Raw genomic sequence first — 18,304 nt, 5'->3', positions numbered from 1 at the left:
TCAAATGTCATCTACCATAAACAAAGTATAAAATATACAACTGTTTTAGCATTCCAAGTCCAAATAGGTGTTGATTGGAAAAAAAAAGGAACGGCGTGATTTTGGTTAGTTTAGTTTATTCTGTATGCATATTGTATAATTTGTGTTTTTACGGTTATCATACATGAATAAATATAAATTAAATTATGCTCTTCATTCACAAAGTGTTTTCTCTGCACCTCCGCTTGAAACTTAGCATTTCGAGTCCTCGTTTTGAGTTCGGATTATTTTCGTGTCTTTGGCCAATCACCATAAAATATATATTTCAAACTCAACATTACGCTCAACGTACATTCATATGCTATGCGCATTTTATTGTGGCTAAGTCAGTTTCGATTTGGAATTCAAATTCAATTTTCAATGCTCCAAGATGCTTTGCATTCGCCTAGTTAATAGAAATATAATATTCGTGTTCTGTTTTCTTTAGCTAGTTTTTGAACTCGCAAGTTCTTCAATTCGGTTGTATTCAGTGTATTGTTTCGGCCGCAATGGTTCCTAACTCTGTCCTTTGCCCAATGTTTCATGATTATTTACAGCAATCGAGAATATAGTATAGTAAAATGTTCGCTACAGTTTCCTATAGTAGTTTTTGGGGGCTGGGAATCGTAATCGTTTCCGCTGATAGTTTCCATTAATAATCTCTCACTAATCAGTAAATAAATTGTTTCTTCGTATCTTCGTATTTTCTCTTTTTTGTTTTGTACAATAGACGCGTGTTATTTTTGTGTGTTATCAGTCGTTTTTCATTTACTTTACATGAATGTGCAGGGAAATTATTGTTAAGTTATACTTGTAAATAATCCTCTCCTCCTCTAGTCGCGTCTCCTGCTATACGAAATATATTTGCTTGCGCATGCAAACAGGTTGGATGCCGGAATTGTATTTCTAAATTGACACAGATAATTTAGGATCGATCACAAAGCGTAGTAAAAATGAGAGAAGATAGTACACCACACAGACAGGTAAGTAAAAAGGTGTCCGCCTCCGTGTATCCGTGTATATAATACAATAATTACATGAATATATATCTATATATAAATATGTGTGTGTGTATACATATATTTATAATAATATAATATGTTAGTTGCTTCGGTTGGTTGTCCCTCCTCCTGAGCTCCTAAGCTCCCTACCTCCTTAGCTTCTCCAGACCTCAAATCCAACGATTCGCAGAGACAAAAAAAGTTCATATACAATAACCCACGCTGCCGTGCAGGACAGGATTACGCAGCCGGATCTTAACAGAATCACCAGCGTTGTGCAACTGACAGCGGGTGGAAACTGGGTGGATGGGGTTGGGATTGGGATTCTGATTGGGTTTGGGGAACTCACGGCTCACTGGCTCAGGCGTGCTGGGAGCTATTCTTACTGCATACCAATTACGTTACATTACCGGACTTATGCATATAGGGAAGAATAGTGACAGATAGCTGAGTTGTGTTGTGTGTGTGGTTTGCTCGGCTCCTGGAATTACATTCGCTGGAGTGTCTGTTAGGAATTCATATATATATGGCGCTACCACCTAGTCTGATCTGTTTCTGAATCTGTGTAGAGGATGTGTCTGTTGGCTGACAATGGATCAGTCAAACTTTACCAATTGCCCCAAGAGGGAAAACAAAGTCCAGTCGCCTTACTTCTTGCTCTTGCGCTTCTGCTTGGGCTCCTCCCCTCCGGTCGTTGTGGTTGCTGATGCGGCTGAAGCGGCTGCTGCTGCTGCAGTGCCCGTGGCGTTCAGGAGATTAATGTTCGGCTTGACGGTTCCCTTTTTCTGGGTGGCCGGCTGCTGGGGGGTGGCCTGCGTGATGTTGTTATTGGTCGCGGCTGCCGCATTGGCAGCTCCAGCGGCTTGGGAGGACAGGTTGTTCGACGGCGTGGCCGGCGTCTCGTCCAGGAAGAGCGGATTCTTCACCTCCATCTCACCAGTGGGCGCCAGGCCGGGGCACTCGTACACCGTGTAGTCGCCCTCCTCGTTGTCGTCGTCGCTCTCCACGTCCGACATGCCACAGCTGCCGTCCGTGGCCTGGTTCTCCATGGCGATGATCTGCTGCTTCTGGTGCTGGTAGTGGTACATCTGGGCGCTCTGGGCCAGCTTCCTGTCACCGGACGGCGAGACATCCTTGTTCGGCCCGGTAACGCCATAGGCAGGGTATTCCACGTCCGCAGCTGCCTTGTGTCGATTATGGAACCTATCATCAAATATATTTGTTAGCTTTTGGATAAGGCATTTGGGGAAGGTTCTCTGGGCTACTTACCAAGTTACTCCGAGGGCGAGCAGCCCAACGGTCACCGCTGCACTAACACCCGCGATTAGAGCCACTATGTACACCCCCATCTCGCTGTTCATGCCCATGTGCTGGCGCAGCACAATCTGCTCCTGACTGGAATCGCCTCCGTTGACCAGCGTCAAATGGGAGGGCGCTTTGCTCTGCTTTTGCAGCTTGTTGATCAGTGCGTTAAGTTCATGGGGTGGTTGTTCTTTGGTCAGGGGAATATTCACTCCCGCCACAGCTGCGGCGGCCACGGACTGAGGATTGATGCGATGGAAGTTGGCGTTGGCGGCGTCAAGCAGCTTGGGTGGCTCAACGGGCACGGGAGCCGGCACAGGCGTATCGATCTTGGTCTTACTGGCGGTGGTGGCTACCTCGGGCGTGGGCTCAATGGGAGCATACTCCTCGTAGTCCTCCAGCGCTCGGGAATCCAGCTCCCCCGAGGGGTCGTTCGGGTTGTCAAAAAAGCGTGCGTCGTTGGGACCAACGGCGAAGGGAATCCGCTCGCGGAGCACGCTGTTCCGGTTCGGGGAGTTGCTCAAGCTGGGCCGATTTGGAAGGCTGGGCAGGGGCGGAAGATTGGGCAGCCGAGGGAGGTACAGAGGAGGACTTTGGAGATCCGAGACCGCCTCCATCGGACTGCCGTAGCTGGCCTCTGCTTCCGCGTTGTCGTACTGGTCGTACTGCTGGTTCAGGTTGTTTCCGTTGGTCTCGTAGTCCTCCTCCGCCTCGCGCTGTACCTGGAGCTCCTGCTGCCGCTGACGGTAGCGCTCTTCCTCCAGCAGTTGCCGCTGACGATCCATCTTCATGTTGATCTCGTGCAGCTGCTGGTCGAACTGCTGCTGCAGACGACGGCGGGCGTATTGCTCCATCATCTGGGCCAGGAAAGCATACTCCTGCTCACTCTGCGGATCCATCACGGGCGGCTGAATGGGTCGACGGCGCAATCCTGCAAGGATTCGGATTCAGGTTCGGATTCGGATCAATTTAATCGGGTTAGTAGGCGCGGGCAGGTGATTATGGTAATGGTAATGGTAATGAGCCTGGCCTGCGTGTTAGCGGTCGGAAAATAGAAAGTGAAATCGAAGTCGAAATGGAAATAGAAGGAATAGAAATAGAAGTGCTGGGGCTGGTCTGCCCCCGAAGGCCTTAAAGGATTCGAAATAGACAAACAAAAGTTCGTTTTATTGCCAGAGGCTAAAAATAGACCAATTACACACGCGCCCAGGTCAACCCGAGCATTTCCCGCAGAAAGAGGGAGACCAATATACAGTCGGAGGACTGGGAACTGAAGTCTGTGACGTGCGTGGCCATTCGGCCATTCTATCGCACTTTGTTTTTGTCGTCGTGTGCGGCCTATTGTTGCGCTCGAATCGAGGAAGTATTTCTTAACGAACAGCTTTAAGGCGCTTAAATGTATGCTATGAAAAATTTCGCTATTCCTTATATTTATACCTAATGCAGGATATCAATGGTATGCATATGTACAAATGCATATGTGTATGTACTTTTCGATTGAAGAACTTCCACCTGTGTGGGTGTTACGGTAGCACTTATGTATGTATATGTAGTTATGTATTTACGACGCTGCAGTTGACTTGACTTCTTACTTCTGCCGAAGCATAGAGCGTGGGTGTTTTGGTTTGATTCGGAGCACTTCGCAGGACACGCTATGCATGTATCTAGTGCAGGGGATACACAAATCGAGGTGGCAGCCCCCTCCCTCGTCCTCCTGCGCCATTCAAGCCCGAGCACTAAGGCTGCGAGTGTATGGGTGTATGTGGCATGGGTGTATGGGTGAATGGGTGTGTAGTGCGCTATTTTTAGGCTTACCTGGGTAAACGGACATTTCGCAATGACCCAATATGCTGCAGAGTACCGTTGCAGCGAGCACCAAGCTAACGGTGATTTCCAGGCGAGCCGCCATCTTGCACTTGCACTTGCACTTGCAGCTGCACTTGCGGATTTCTCGAGAACTCACGATTTGATTGCGAATGGAAACTATCTAGCACTGCACGACCACCGCCACCACTGCCATATGGCCGGTTAATGGGGCTTTGGCCAGAACGACGACGTCGACGAGGGTTATTGATTTTCAACACCCACACTCGCACACTCTCGCACACACTTGCGAATATACCCAATTGGCAGCTGCTGGTGGTTGCTCCCCGAACTTTTGCACTTTCGCGTGGGCGTGCAATATTTGTGGCTAATACCCAGAGCCAACTGCACTTTTCGAGGATTTTCAGGCAGCTGGTGCTCAAGTAAATGTTTTGCTGCACTGTACCGGCTGCTAAAAATGTCAAATGGTGCACTTTTCTCACAGATTGCTGGCGGAGAAGTTCAGATGGACATATGGATGTGAGGATATATGCGGAGGGGACTCGACTTCTGGGCTGCGTTGCTCCGCTGTCGACGTATACCGTTATACTGAAGAAACTGAATGAGCCTGGCGGCGGCAAAAAGCCCGAGAAGAAGCAGAAGCTGTGACGCAAATGTTAGGTTCGCCCCCGCGCTGTTAAATGTTGCGGGCAGCTTTTGAGGGCAGGCCGCGCAGCAACAACAACCACGGGGGCACAGTGGTCAAAAGCAGCGCCTGCGCACAGTGGGGCTGAAAAGCTCGGCACGTCCGTTCCTTTATTCTTTCAGTAAACACGGGCATTCATAAAGAGCCGAGACGAAGCCAACGAGACTCTCGGCCAGCTAGCAGGTGGCTGCCACTCACGAATCCTTTGCGGAACCTTCCCTTTCCTCCAGCTTCCTGGCTTGGGATAGGGCGCGCTTAATTTTTATCAATGAATTGGCAGCCAAAGAGCTTTTCTCACCAGCGAATGACTGCGGGAGTTATGGCAGGCGGTATAGAATCAATCATGAGGATATGGGAGCATTAGAACTGATGTCAGGATCCTGGATCTCGAATTCTTGCCGGAAAAATAGTTTTGTAAAATGAAAGAAATAAACGGACGTTAAAGTTAAAAACCCTTCAAAACAAAAAAAAATAAACAGATCTTGGGAAAGCAAAGCTGAGCTCTAAGCCAACCAATAAACAGAGGTTCAAAAAAATAAGTATATAAGTTGAAAATAAAATTAAAAAGGATAATATTAAAAATGTCTAAAAATACCCACTCTGAAAAAATTCAAAATCGAATTCAATAAAATACTTTTAACGGATTTATACAGAATCAGTAAGTTAGTAAGTATTTTTGAATGGTCCCGATTCGGCCACACTGATGAACTAGCTCGCCTGGAACTACACATCTGAGTCATTTTTAGGAGCGACAAAGGAAAACTTATAAACAAACACAATGGCCACCTTAAAGGGTAATTATGAACAACAATCTAATGCAAATCTAATTTCTTACGTTCCTTGCCTACATCAAATCCAAATGGAACCGCCGCCACCTCTCCTAAAACCACCACACAGCGTATGTCTACATCTACACCCACTCCTGCAGCCAATCGTCTGATAATGATTCTCCTCTTTGTGCAGCCTCTTCATCTGCGCCTTTCTCACATGCATTGGCCTTACCTTCCTGATCCTGGCCTGCGCCGTGCCATCGCCGAAGATTTTCTATCCCTTCTTCGTTTTACTTTTCTACGTGCTGTCGGTTCTCCCGGTCTTCATTGCCAAGAGGACAACTCCTGGAAATGAGACCAATCCGAAATCGGAGTTTGCCCTCTTCCTTACCGCGGGGATGGTGCTGAGTGCTTTCGCCCTGCCCATCGTGCTAGCCCACGCAGCGGTGGTAAGTGAACAGAGGGAGTTATTGGAATTGTAAGTGTTTCACACGCGTTTTTCTTTACAACAGATCACCTGGACAGCGGGTATTCTGACGATAATAAGTAACCTTATTAACTACGGCACCATCTTCGGATACGCCATGCGAGATGACGAGCCCTACGGCTCCATGTTCTAGAGGGTATTTGAATTCCAGAAGCCCTTTAGGCCAGTAACCGGCGCAGGAATATCACCGATGCACTGAGTCCTGGGGTTACGGCCAATTATCCGTAAGCACGCATGCTGGTAGCTTATCCGCAGTCATCAACAAATCTCATATAATCAATTGTATTCAGATAAACGAAAACGAAATAAAACAGACGTAGTAACCATTAGCTGTCTGGTTCCGGTTCCTCTTGCTGGTTCGATATCCAAACCACTCTTCGATAGGCAGTAGTTCACTCCACTGGCGTATCAAAGAGGGATTAGCTGGCAGTTTTCACTCATTGAATTGAACTAAAAATATTTGTAGTCGGTTAAATTGGCTTGTTCAATTAGCTGAACAGAAAATAATAGGAAATAAGCATTTAGTTATACCAATTAGTAAATATCGCTGCTCGATAAATGCATTGACTACGCGTGTGGTGATACTTTTTTCATTGCCAAAAGTAAACGTCCTTTGACAAATGGAGTTGGTCCTAATTTGAGCCCATAACATGGACAGGATAATAAAATCAGAATTCAAGAAGGAAGAGATCACGGGTATTCCAGCTGTGACCCTCCATGGCATCGAAAACTCGATGCAGGACGATGGGGATGACCACACTGACGTGGAGGAGGACTTGACGGAGGAGGAGTTGGAGCTATTAACTCACCAGGATGCAGACACGGGGGATTCCGATGTAACGCTCACGCAGCCCGAGGAGGCAGCGCGCAGTGTGCCCTTGAGTGATGCTCCTATGCGCAAGTACCCTTTCAAGCTGAAGCAAAGCGAATCTGGGTGAGTGTGCGCTTTAAGCGAATATTGGAGCTGACGCCAACGAATTTTTGGAATTCCAGGAACGTCCTGACCGTGCACCACACGATCAAGGAAGCGGGTCAGCCAGTGCGCATCCAGATTGCCGCCTGCTGCTTCAACGAACTTAGCAACAAACTGGTGGTAATAGACAAGCGGTAAGGATCAGTGACGACCAATGAGGAAATCCACTTTTAAGCACTCTTTTTTTCATCCCCAGTGGCAACGTTTTCGTCTTTGACTTTGTACGCAAACGCTACTGGCGCCTGGGATTCCGGATGCCCAAGGCCAAGCTCATCCGTCAATCCCCTCTGCACGCTAGCGACTACATTGTGGGCAATAAAACGGGCCACATTTACATCATAGACGTGGACAACTCTATTCTTGGCGTCCACGCAGAGGTGGGGAGCGCAGCGCTTGAGGAATTGAGTTGGAGCAATCGCCTGCCGAATGCACGCACTTCCAACGCTCTCATGCGCTTTGGCAGCGATGCTCTTCTGGTGAATCTCCATACTCTGCAGGTATCCCACCAACTGGATTTCGATGAGTCGCGCTACACGCTGAAGTTCGCTGCCTTCCTTCCCAATTCGGACCAGTTCTTCATAGGGTTCTCCAACGATTCTCTGCATGTGTGGTCCTCCCATTCATTGGGCACTTTGCGGATGGCGCAGCCTATCAAGGCCAGGAACCGCAAGCTGAGACTGCTGCCAGCCGGAGAATCCATTCCGGAAATAGTTCTTCGATGCCCTGATGACAGCGACTTGGAGGAGGACTTGACGTTTGACTGCCAGGACTACGACTTTGCCGATGGATTGCTACTCAGCTACTGCTTCACCCCCGACGGCAACAAGATGTGCCTTAGTACCTTGGATGGCTATCTGTTATTGCTGAGCGTGGCCACTTTTGATCTGGAAAAGATCTATCGCTTGACGGACTTTACCCTCCACCAAATGGCTTTCCTCTCGCAGCCAAAAGAGCGCATAGTATTTGGAATCACAGCCAGAAACCAAGCGGTCATGCTGGATTTGGCCAATACAGATCACAAGCTAATTGTGCAGAGCTCCAATGCACGTAGCTTAAGTCTGAGTCGGGATGGCAAGCTGTTAAGTGTAACGTCCCGCTGCGGAGAAGTGAATGTGTGGTCCACCTGCCGCATTTTCAACGCCCTGCAAGCTCAGACCCGCTGCCTCAGCCAGGTGAAGTCCACGTTCAAACAACCGAAATCACTGCCGGCTTGCATCGTCGGTGGAGGCGTTAGCAAGGAACTGCGGCACCTGCTCAATCCGCAGCGCCTAAAAACCATGCTCAAGGAGTACGGTTGCTATCCGGAAAAGTACCGGTACCTAATTTGGACATCGCTCTTAGACCTGCCCTGCAATGGGCCACAGTTCCAGGAACTGATCAAACTGGGAGCACCACTCATGGTCAGAAATCGAGCCAAGAAGCTTAGGATTCGCAACGATCAGCAACGCCGCGTTGTGATTAAGATCTGGAGTTGCCTCGCTCAATGGTGCAAGGTCCTAGCTCATGCCGATTTTCTGCCGCACCTTATCTTTCCGTTTGTGAAGCAAATGCCCAAGAATAGTCTGGTGTGCTTCGAGTTAATCGCTACTCTTGTGTTGAACCATTTTCAGCTGTGGTTTGAATTCCACCCGCTGCCGCCCTCCAATTATCTGGCCATGTGCGAAAATATCCTGCAGCACTGTGACGAACAACTTTGCAAGTTTTATAAATCCCATGAGATCTTGCCCAAAGATTTTGCTTGGCCCCTTCTGAGCACCGCTTTTTCCGAGGTTCTTGAAGAGCAGCAGTGGCTGTCGCTGTGGGACAACATCTTCTCGGAACAGCCTTGGTTTCCAGTCTTTTTGGTGGTGGCCTACAATTTGATTCATCGAGAGATAATCGTGCGGCTGCCGGACAAGCGATCAGTGCTCTCCTTCTTCCACGATCAGAACCCAGTGGACCTCAGCAAACTTCTTTCCAAGGCGCGCAAATTAATGTCCAAATGTGCGCTTGCACTTCACCCGCAGCGTTTCATGCAACGCTTCAGCCCCATTCCGAAGGGCGTGTATCCGAAGTTTCTCAAATATCCCAGCGAGTGGATCGATGAGCAGGAGGACCAAGCAGTATCGCTGATCAAGCACAACCAGGAAATCGATGCCCGCATCCGACATCTAGAGTTGGAGGAGGTGAAAATCATGGAACGTCTTGAAAACGGACTTAAGCAAGAGGAGCACGCCCGCCGCCTCAAAGAAATGGAGAAAGTGTATCAGGACACAATCCATCGCGAGGAGGAGCGCATCACCTGCCAACGGAAAATGCTGCTCACCTACCAAATGGAGGTGCGTCGGCGCAAGAGCGAGGTCATCACCAAGTTACAGGAGTCTGAGCAGCGACGCAAGATTCTGGAGATGGAGAAGGACATGGACCTGCTGATGCACAGCATCGAGCGAGAGCGTCGACGCCACAACCAGGAAATGCAGCTGGCCGAAGATGAAATACGTAACCAGGAGATGGAGCTCCTTGCCCAGCGCTACTACTCGGATACAGAGGGTGCTCCACTGGCTCAAAAGTATTACGACAAAATCCAGAAACTTTGTTCGCAGCGTGATCAGCTGCAGAAAAACTTGCGTGATGTATGTGATGAAAGATAATTATATTCTGTGATCTACAACGTTTTCTTTCTTCCGAACAGATGACCATGGAACAGCTGCGAACTCCTGCGACTTCATCCGTGCAATTTAGTCCCCATTTGGTGGATATCGAGAATTCCATTTTTGAAATACAGAGAGAGTTTACGGAAATCATAACGACAGATACAACCACATTGGAATACAGAAGGAATTTATCTTAATTGTACAAATAAACGTCTAGGGTAGGATTATGTACATGGCACTAGAAAATAAATTAACGAACAAGGCATCTCGGCTATTTTTTATCCGCGCTCGCATTGCTGGCGGACGAAGGCACTAACACGTTGGGCACATTGATGAGCAAGTGTATACTGGATGGAGGAATCCGCAGCTGGTCGGCCACCACTGTAAATTCAAATAAATAAGCTGTTGGACTCAGGAGCGGCTCAGGAAAGCTTACCTCCAGCTAAGCTGTTGTGGCTCCTGTGCTGCTGCAGCTCCTTTTCTAATCTGGTAATTCTTTCGTGCAGTTCCTGATTCTCCTGCTGCAACTGGGCGTTCTGCTTGATGAGGTCCTTGTGCTCGTTTCGCATCTTGTTACGGTAACGACAGGCTGCTGCCCTTCGCCGCTCCATACAATCCTCGTCCCGACTGCGATCCTTTGCCTTCGCAGCCTTGGGCGGTGTGGAAAAGTTGCGTCTGTTGTTATTGCTGTGGATAATGGCCTTTAATCGCTCCTTGATTGGCAGCTGCGAGGTAGGCGTCAGACTGGCGCTACTGGGCTCGTAATTAGGTGGGTTGCAACTGACCAGAATAGGCTCGGGCCTTTTACTGGCTTTATGTAACTCCTTCGCAGTGGGTTTTGGCAGTATGAAAGGATGAATGGCACCAGTCGGCTTCACTCTGCTTCTGTTAGAATCTGCTGTGGCGAGGGAAATGGGAACTGACTGAGCAGGCAGCACCCATGTGATAACCTGGGGCTGGATCAACTGCAGAGGTGGCGGACCATCTTGACTGGCTTTGGAAGTCGGATTCACGGTCGTGGCCAGAAGCTGATCCACATCCATATCACCGCAGCTGACATTTTGTGGGACCTGATTTTCAGATGTAACTGATACCGTGGTGGAGGCCTCCACGGGATAAACCTGCGGCGTGTGCAGCGACTCGCAGTCATTAGGTGGAGCCTCTGGACGACTGGGAGTGCCGCTGACATTTCGCTCCGCTGCTTGTTGGAATCCAATGTCAAAGGGATTTACGTGCTGCAGGTCCTCAAAGAGACCGACCTCGTCGCAGTTCTTGATCAGTCGCGTGGGCGTGGGCGTCTGGTCGGCGGCGAATAGAGTATCTGACTTCTGCCCCAGCGAAATGTCCAGCGAGACATGTTCCGCCTGTGCCCGAAAGTTCTGATAGCAGGATACGTTGCCCTCAGTGGATTTGGGCTCAAAGTCGCCGAAGGACACACTGGCCAGGTCCTCCATGTTCCCGGCGGTGCTGAGGTTACATCAAAATCATGTTATTTACAAAAAAACGACATAAACCGCGGACAATCCGCAATAAAAACAAGTATTTTGTAAATCACATTAGCAAAACAAAAAGGAAATTGTTATCGATGTATGGAACCTATCGATTCTATACAGAAACCAATTCGACTGATTTCAGCCCAATCAGCAGTGTTGGGAATTGAATTGGGTTTTTATACGTAGAAATTTGCAATGTAAAATGTAATATACTACCGGTAGAACACCATAACATGGAACTGAAAATAAACTAAATAAAAAATTAATAATTAAGAACTAAGTGATTTCTTTAACGTTGAAATATAGTATTTTTTATTTGTTTTTGTTTGCCGTAGCCAAGAGGCTGAAAGTAGTGATGTGAGCAAAGCGATAATTCGATACCGCGAGTGGATGCACAAAAGCGCGCCAAGATTTTGAATTTGAATCTGGTTACCAATAAATACTATGGGGCTCTTATTGTTCCTAGCCCCAATTGTGTTGAATGCTGTTATGGAACCACTGTCTAAGTAAGTCACTCTTGACATTCAGCATTTCCGCCACGAAATTGCGTATCTGCCATCGCTTCCCAAAAGGCCCAAATGCGAGTCTTCGGCACGTAGAAGCAATCATATGTGAAGAGGAAGATAAAGCGAAGAAAACAAAAACGGCGAAACATTTTTGGCAGCCAAGAAAACCCCATAATTTAAAATTTGTATCTTTTAAATTAGATTTCTCATTGGAGGAACAAGCAGAAAACAGACAGCGGACAAAACAGCACGCAAAATGCTTTTAAGTCGCTCGCATTTTGGGAAACATGCACGCAACGAAACGAGCAATTTTCTAAAACTCTGCCGCACAAAAAGCCACAGACTCGTCTTGTGGGTCAAGTTCAGTGCTCAAATTGTTCCCAGCGACAAGATGGAGGACCCCTTCTCGTCCTCGTCCTCGTCGTCCTCATCCTCCTCGTTCACCTCCACTGCAATCCGCTCCGTTTGCGAGGAGGAAGGGCCGCAAGATGCACAGCATGAAAATTAAGAAAAAGTGATGCGTAATTACAGTCATTCTCTTTCACTGCAGCCAAGCGGGCTATTCCACATAGCCATACCCTTGGCCATGTCCCGATCCCGATCCCATCCCATCGCATCCCATCCCTGCCACGTTGCATGCAACGGACGCGCGTTTTTCGGACAGCGTGGTCCATGGTCCATGGAGCTATGGGATGTGGAGATGGAGATGGGTTCCGATCCTCGGCTCTGGGTTCTCGTTTCTCGCACTGCGCTGCTGCCGGTAGAAACAATCAGTTTGAAGTTCGTTCGCATAATTATGGGCAATTTTCAAAGAACATGCGTTCCGATGAACATCTCTCTCTTGCTCGCATTCAAAGTATCTTCCATACCCCATACCCCTCATCTCCTTTTCCCCCCTTTTCCTCCTGCCCACCGCCACCTCCTTGCCATCATCGCACTGCAACCTCGCCATTTTTCTTACTGTCCGTCGGTCTTTTGTGGTTAGGATCAAGTGGCTCAGAGTACCCAAAATGGTTCCCAAACTGGGAATGGCTTTGAAAGGTTTTGTTTGTGTGAATAAAATCTGTAAGTTAACTATTTTAAGATAAAATGAATTTATTGTTTTAAAGCTTTGCCTTGCATTATATATATTATACGTTACTGGAATTCATAAGGTTTCTGTTTCTTGCAGTTGTTTCTACGTGATCAGTTGCACATTCCATTTTAGCCAAGGAATGATGTGGTAGGACCCTAGCGATGCTTTTCATTTGACCAACTTGGCGATCAGGTTCCAGGCCCTAGGACATCTGCAAACGAGTCAAGGACCGTGGTTGCCCATAACGGGAAGTGCGGACCGCAGGATCCGGCTGGTCTTCAGCTCAGAGGATCAGAGGAACTCAGTCCTTTCATAAATATTCAAAACGGAGTTCCTAGAACGCCCAACATTTGTTTTCCCCTGCTGAAAGTTGGCTTTCCCGCTGCCTTTTGGACACTTTGTTGGTTTGCCATTCCGCCAGCGGCAGTTTTGCATATAATTTATTAAGTTTGGCTGCCTCATTTGGGGTTCCTCCAGCGGAGCACTGCAGCCGAGAGGTTGTCGACCAAACGGTCTTGTTTATTTTCCCTGGTATCTCAATTTCTTCATCGAGTGTAAAAGTCGAAACGAAAGGTGGACACCGAACGTTTTTGAAGGCCTATAGAAGTGGCGGCTATTTCGGCAGATTGCGCATATATTTTTTAACAAACAACAACTTCCACGGCCCGGGGCACCGAAAAACTTCCTGTGCCGCCGCGACTCGAAATGATTTCTGCTTTTCCGACGGCATACACAGAATCGCCTTGCCTCCGAGATACAGATACGTTTCGCTGCCGTCGCTGCTTGGCGCTCCAGTAATAATTTCATAATTATGGGTTATCTGGCAAGTGGCATTCGTAAATAATAAAAACTAAGAGCAAGAAACTACGATTCGCGGCAAAACATAAAACCGAAATACAAAAGAGCCCAGATCCGCAGTTCGGTTGCGTTGCAGCGCGGCCGAGATTGATTGTCGCTAATGGGCGTGCGGCTGGGTTCCAGCGAAAAGGCGAAGAAGCGAAGAGGTCTCTCCTGGTTCCTGGCCAGCCCACTTGGCCCAGACACCCCAGACCATCGAGACACCCAAAACATCCGAGACAGACTCGGACTCGGACTCGGACTTGGATTCAGATGCGGACCCTAAGTCCCTGTAATTGTTTTAATTGCCCTGCAGCAAAAGTAGAGCAGGCGGCATTAGAAAGAAGCGGGTCTCCATCTTAAAGTGGGACCACTTAAATGTGACCTTGGAGCCACGCTCCACTCATAGGCAACCATCCACATGAACTGTGCCACATTTTTGGATTACAAAAGCCCAGCAAACATGGAAAGATGGATATTAGTAGTTCTTAAAAGTATATTCAGAGCTGCCCTGTGTGTCTAACGGTGGAGCTGAAGCCTTTTAGCTCGTGCTGCGAGCGCGCCAATCTGCGGGCCATCATCATAAGCCGCAAGGATGGGGATCGGGAGTTGGGCCTTGTCGGCGCTGCTCTCATCACGCCGTGATTCGCCGGATGATGGATTGCGTTCACTTTTGATGGATCTGCCACTTTCGGTTGGAAATTTAATGCTCACGTCCGAGAGGCGCTGCCTAATTGCCCAGCCCGTCGTAGGATCCCATTCGCGATGCCGAGATCACTGGGGCCAGATCCCCCCAGGACCCCGCGACCATTTCCATTTCCGTTAAGGCCGCTGGCCAAAATCTTGGCCCAACTTTCGCTTTTCGCCTTTTTCTGCAGTCTCCTTAGTTACCTTAGACTTTTCAGTGGCTGGTAGACTGCGGCTGCCGTCGGCTTCTAACATCCTGTTCAGTTTGTGTCCAGGGGCGAGTCCTTTGACTTGGACTGCATAATTGGCGTCTGGAGGCGGGTCTGCGGGTCCAGGGCTTGTGTCCAACATGTGCCAAGCACATTCTGGCCCAAAGAAAGCAAGGTTAGACCTCAAAGGCGTGTTTGCCCTAAGAAGCCGCAAAGAACCGATTAAACCCCCTTTGAAGAGGGACCAAAACCCAAACCCAAGCCCTAACCACCGCTGGGCATTTGGAACCCTTTGGAGACCTCGGCTAACGGTATCCCTTCTTAGGCATTTGTTTAATTGCAGGTTTCACTCGAGTTTCAGTGGAATTTCAATTTCGGAAATCCTAAGCCACATGCAACATGCCTCGCAAACTACGATTAACCCATTGCTAAACAGCCAAACAAATAAAACAAGAACTAAACATCAGGGGAATAGGTGTAAATATCTCTTAATGCCACAAACACCCGCGTTCTCTCAACCTCATTCATTAATGGTGGGCATTCGCAATCATTATGACTCCAAACTGAGGCAGATCCATTAAGTTAAGCCAAAATCCATCAATGAACATCAATTCGCGCTTATCTTCCCTCGAAACTTCAGGGTTTAGTGGATATCCACTACATTGATGGAAAATAAGTTACATTGTGGAAATATAGTGCTAAACTTTATGATCAGTTTACAGGTAAGGTAACTGCTAGCTACAACTACCATATTTCGTTTGATTGCACTTGAGTTACTTGCAAGCTTTGCTTTGCCCTGCCAAACTGACTTAGATTTCATATTATTGGGGCAAGTCCATCACACTTGCCCCATTCACTGTTTCACCCAAAACGGATTTTACGCATTCGTAGGCCGCGCAGTTTCAATTCGCGACCTGCGGCCATTTTCGCGTTCTCGACTCTCCGCGACGGCGGGCTTTGTCTTTTGAGCCAAAAGTGAAGCCATTGACAAATGATTGGTGGCAGGGAGGAAGGGGGGAGGAGTGCGGCTAGGAACGGAACGGCAGCAAAAACTCATCAATTAAAAGTGCTAATGGCTATCATAATGATATGTTAATATCACTCGCAGCTATGGCCATTCTGCCTTTGTTTTTGCGCTCTGGCTAACTGCGGTTTAGTTCAGTTAGCCGGGCCGAAAGAACCGGGTTGAAAAAAGGTTACACAGCGGTCTCTAAGCCGAAGAATGTTGTTGCATGATTAATTATGCCTTGGCGACTTTTTGGCGGTCTCTTCGCAAACGCAGTCAAAACACATTTCCCAGCTTGCCGCGGCTTCATTAGCGCATTTCTTCCTTGGTGGCAAAAAGCAAAAGGCAAAAAGCAAAAGGCAAAAAGCAAAAGGCCAAAAGCAGAGGGTCCACAGCTCGTGATATATGTCAAATTAATTAAGTTTTCTGGCACAACCGTTCCGAGGGGTCAACGGAGCAGGTGAACGCGGCTGGTTGGCTCATCTGCCGGAGAGCATGTAGTCCACTTCCCGAGACTATTATGTAGCTCCCATGGCCCATGGTCCCAGATCTGATTTATAAGTTCAATCAAACTCATGAATATGCACATCAAGCGCCCGCGGCCCTAGGATCGCTGATTTATGGCCTGGAATCGGGATCGAGATGGAGATCGACATCGAGTTCGAGATCAGGATCAGGACTTTTGCGCTTGTCCAGCTCCAGAATCATTGCCAGATTCGAGACTCGAGTATGCAAAGGTTGCAGATCGACGGGCGCATTTTTCACCATTCCCAGATTGATACGTGCTGGAATGCTCTGTGCCCGGTCAGGTCATAATTCTCCTCGCAGCCCGTCACAGGTGATATATGCGTCTGCCCGGATCATGGGATCAGGGGATTAGGGGAACTGGGAGTCTGCGGATCAGGGCAGGGGTCGTCTTCGTGCGTAGGCCTAATGATTGGGTTGCCGCGCGATCGGGGTTAAGAATTATGGTTGAACTCCGCGGCGGATGTAGTGCATCATTCGCAAGCGGCCATAATGATAGGTCAGCTGGGCAGTGGAAAGCGTCAGCTTAGATTTAGCATTTTAATTGTTGCGCTTATTTTGGTAGTCGAAATTTATGCATCCGTCGGATGGCTCCGTTCCCAGCGCACAGTGTGCACTAGATACCTTGCAGGACGCCCATACTGGGTGGGTTTTTCGGCAGGACGCAGGTCGCAGGTCACAGGTCGCAGACCACGTGCTAGTCCGGGCATTGCGTGCCAGGAGCCCATCACTGAAGCCGCCAGCCAATTGTATCGCAAAGTTCTCCATGCCGACTTGCAACGCCAACGCAGCTCCGCACCTCGCCCCGCGGCCAATTCTAATTTAACTTCTTTCTGCGGCTTGATATTTGGCCAAAAGTCGGGCCGCCATGGCGGGCTGGCTAACAAGTTTGGAAATTTGCGTTTCCGGCATTTGCAAATTTACAATTCGCGCCTTGCATTTTGACAAAGATGCATGCCCCTTGCGATCGAGGAGTCGAGGTTAAAGTTGCCCCGGCAGTGGTGCGCACTGACTGCTGGCTCTAGTTTCTTCTGAAAATGTGCTTATATAGTTAGGGAAATTTATTAAGTAGATCTTAGTAGTAGTTATCTTAGAGTTTTCTTTATAAGTGATTTGAAGAGGTATATCCCTCCGATAAAAATGTATACTCAACCGGGCACCTCAGTTCAATCTGATACAAGCAATTAAATACTTTCGAAACTTTTCGAGCTTCTGGGATGTGAAAACTCCCACTTTTTGGCAGCCACATTTGCTCATCTCTGGTGGTGTCGTGGTCGTAGGTGGTGCTTGGTGTTTGGAGTTTTTGGTGTTTTGGGACCTGTCTGCGGTTGACTGACTGTGTGCTCCGCTGGACGGACGGATGGCCGACTGCTTTTTGGGGGGTTGGCGGCTTGGCTGGGGTGCCCAGCTAACCCGTTATGTAAACGTCTTTGCGCGCCTTCATTTTGCGGTTTCAGCAGCTTGGAATTTTTCCGTTTTTGTTTTGCCCGAGCAAATGTTTATGGGCTGTGGGCTAACTTCCTTTTAACATGCAACAATTTACGCCGCTTTGGCTGAAATTGCATGCGTCTGTGACCCCAAACCAGGCGCAACTTCCCCATCCGCGCACTCCGACTTCCAAATCCCCCAGTGCCCCCATTCCCAATCCCCACTCTTCACTCCAAAGTTAAAAATGTTAGATGGCGGGCGCCATTTCGCCCCGAATTCACGAGTTTTGGATTTCGCACTCCGAGGACGGGCGGAAATGCTGACAGCTCATGGCATTGCAGCTGCCCCGTGGAATAGAAGTGATTTTCTTGCTGCCGTCCAGATACAGATATAGATACAGATACAGATTGGCCAGACTGGTCAGATACAGATATCGACAAGATCAACCGCTTTTTGCTCCAGTCCCGCTCCCATATAAATCACAAGCCGCGCCGAGCCAAACAAAACGGAACGTCAAATTAAAATGCAAATTTAATTGATGTATCGGGCCGGCCAACTAGTTTCCAGACTGTGTGCATTAGAGACACCGATCCGAGAGACCAGACCGATCATTAGATGCAAAAAGCTGAAACTTAAGCTAAAGTGCACCACACACTAGACCGCGCAGCGGAAATTATACCAGCGAATGCAATCTGGTCGCCGCGCTGCCGCGTTGCACTTTGCAATTTGAAATGCCTCGTCTAATTACACGCATTTCGCATGTGGCCAAAAGGAGCGGCCAGCATGGCCAGCAGCCCCTGCCCATCCCTGGCTCCAGGATACGTGCTCCTCGCCCATTAAGTAAT

General features: G+C 48.5%; 4 protein-coding genes across 4 annotated transcripts; 2 read left to right on the top strand and 2 right to left on the bottom strand.

Moving 5' to 3' along the window:
* Positions 1-328: 328 nt before the first annotated feature.
* LOC6532132 lies at positions 329-4,742 on the bottom strand. Its single transcript, XM_002092872.4, has 3 exons — positions 4,137-4,742; positions 2,289-3,252; positions 329-2,222 (listed from the first exon to the last, which is right to left on the bottom strand). The coding sequence occupies exons 1-3, from the start codon at positions 4,228-4,230 to the stop codon at positions 1,667-1,669; spliced, it is 1,614 nt and encodes a 537-aa protein (XP_002092908.1). The 5' UTR covers positions 4,231-4,742; the 3' UTR covers positions 329-1,666.
* LOC6532131 (leptin receptor gene-related protein) lies at positions 4,659-6,416 on the top strand. Its single transcript, XM_002092871.2, has 3 exons — positions 4,659-4,789; positions 5,794-6,049; positions 6,113-6,416. The coding sequence occupies exons 1-3, from the start codon at positions 4,659-4,661 to the stop codon at positions 6,218-6,220; spliced, it is 495 nt and encodes a 164-aa protein (XP_002092907.2). The 3' UTR covers positions 6,221-6,416.
* A 52-nt stretch (positions 6,417-6,468) lies between these two features.
* On the top strand, positions 6,469-9,958 carry LOC6532130 (TBC1 domain family member 31). The gene is made up of 4 exons (XM_002092870.4): positions 6,469-7,021; positions 7,081-7,194; positions 7,257-9,672; positions 9,732-9,958. Exons 1-4 carry the CDS (start codon positions 6,738-6,740, stop codon positions 9,888-9,890), a joined length of 2,973 nt encoding a protein of 990 aa, XP_002092906.1. The 5' UTR covers positions 6,469-6,737; the 3' UTR covers positions 9,891-9,958.
* Positions 9,860-11,288, bottom strand: LOC6532129 (cyclic AMP-dependent transcription factor ATF-2). The gene is made up of 2 exons (XM_002092869.4): positions 10,130-11,288; positions 9,860-10,074 (listed from the first exon to the last, which is right to left on the bottom strand). The coding sequence occupies exons 1-2, from the start codon at positions 11,145-11,147 to the stop codon at positions 9,965-9,967; spliced, it is 1,128 nt and encodes a 375-aa protein (XP_002092905.1). The 5' UTR covers positions 11,148-11,288; the 3' UTR covers positions 9,860-9,964.
* Positions 11,289-18,304: the final 7,016 nt, after the last annotated feature.

Source organism: Drosophila yakuba, chromosome 2R, assembly GCF_016746365.2.
Source record: "Drosophila yakuba strain Tai18E2 chromosome 2R, Prin_Dyak_Tai18E2_2.1, whole genome shotgun sequence".
In the NCBI taxonomy this organism is placed as follows: Eukaryota; Metazoa; Arthropoda; class Insecta; order Diptera; family Drosophilidae; genus Drosophila; species Drosophila yakuba.
This window is presented reverse-complemented; position numbering and strand designations above follow the sequence as displayed.

Excerpts from the sequence above, each read along its gene's own strand:
- LOC6532130 (XM_002092870.4), top strand. The coding sequence starts at position 6,738 with ATGGACAGGATAATAAAATCAGAATTCAAGAAGGAAGAGATCACGGGT. Across the intron at positions 7,022-7,080 it reads CTGAAGCAAAGCGAATCTGG|GAACGTCCTGACCGTGCACC; the intron begins GTGAGTGTGCGC and ends TTGGAATTCCAG. Across the intron at positions 7,195-7,256 it reads CTGGTGGTAATAGACAAGCG|TGGCAACGTTTTCGTCTTTG; the intron begins GTAAGGATCAGT and ends TTTCATCCCCAG.
- LOC6532129 (XM_002092869.4), bottom strand. The coding sequence starts at position 11,147 with ATGGAGGACCTGGCCAGTGTGTCCTTCGGCGACTTTGAGCCCAAATCC. Across the intron at positions 10,075-10,129 it reads CCACAACAGCTTAGCTGGAG|TGGTGGCCGACCAGCTGCGG; the intron begins GTAAGCTTTCCT and ends TTGAATTTACAG.
- LOC6532132 (XM_002092872.4), bottom strand. The coding sequence starts at position 4,230 with ATGGCGGCTCGCCTGGAAATCACCGTTAGCTTGGTGCTCGCTGCAACG. Across the intron at positions 3,253-4,136 it reads CGAAATGTCCGTTTACCCAG|GATTGCGCCGTCGACCCATT; the intron begins GTAAGCCTAAAA and ends GAATCCTTGCAG. Across the intron at positions 2,223-2,288 it reads CTCGCCCTCGGAGTAACTTG|GTTCCATAATCGACACAAGG; the intron begins GTAAGTAGCCCA and ends ATTTGATGATAG.
- LOC6532131 (XM_002092871.2), top strand. The coding sequence starts at position 4,659 with ATGGATGTGAGGATATATGCGGAGGGGACTCGACTTCTGGGCTGCGTT. Across the intron at positions 4,790-5,793 it reads CCCGAGAAGAAGCAGAAGCT|CCTCTTCATCTGCGCCTTTC; the intron begins GTGACGCAAATG and ends CTCTTTGTGCAG. Across the intron at positions 6,050-6,112 it reads TGCTAGCCCACGCAGCGGTG|ATCACCTGGACAGCGGGTAT; the intron begins GTAAGTGAACAG and ends TCTTTACAACAG.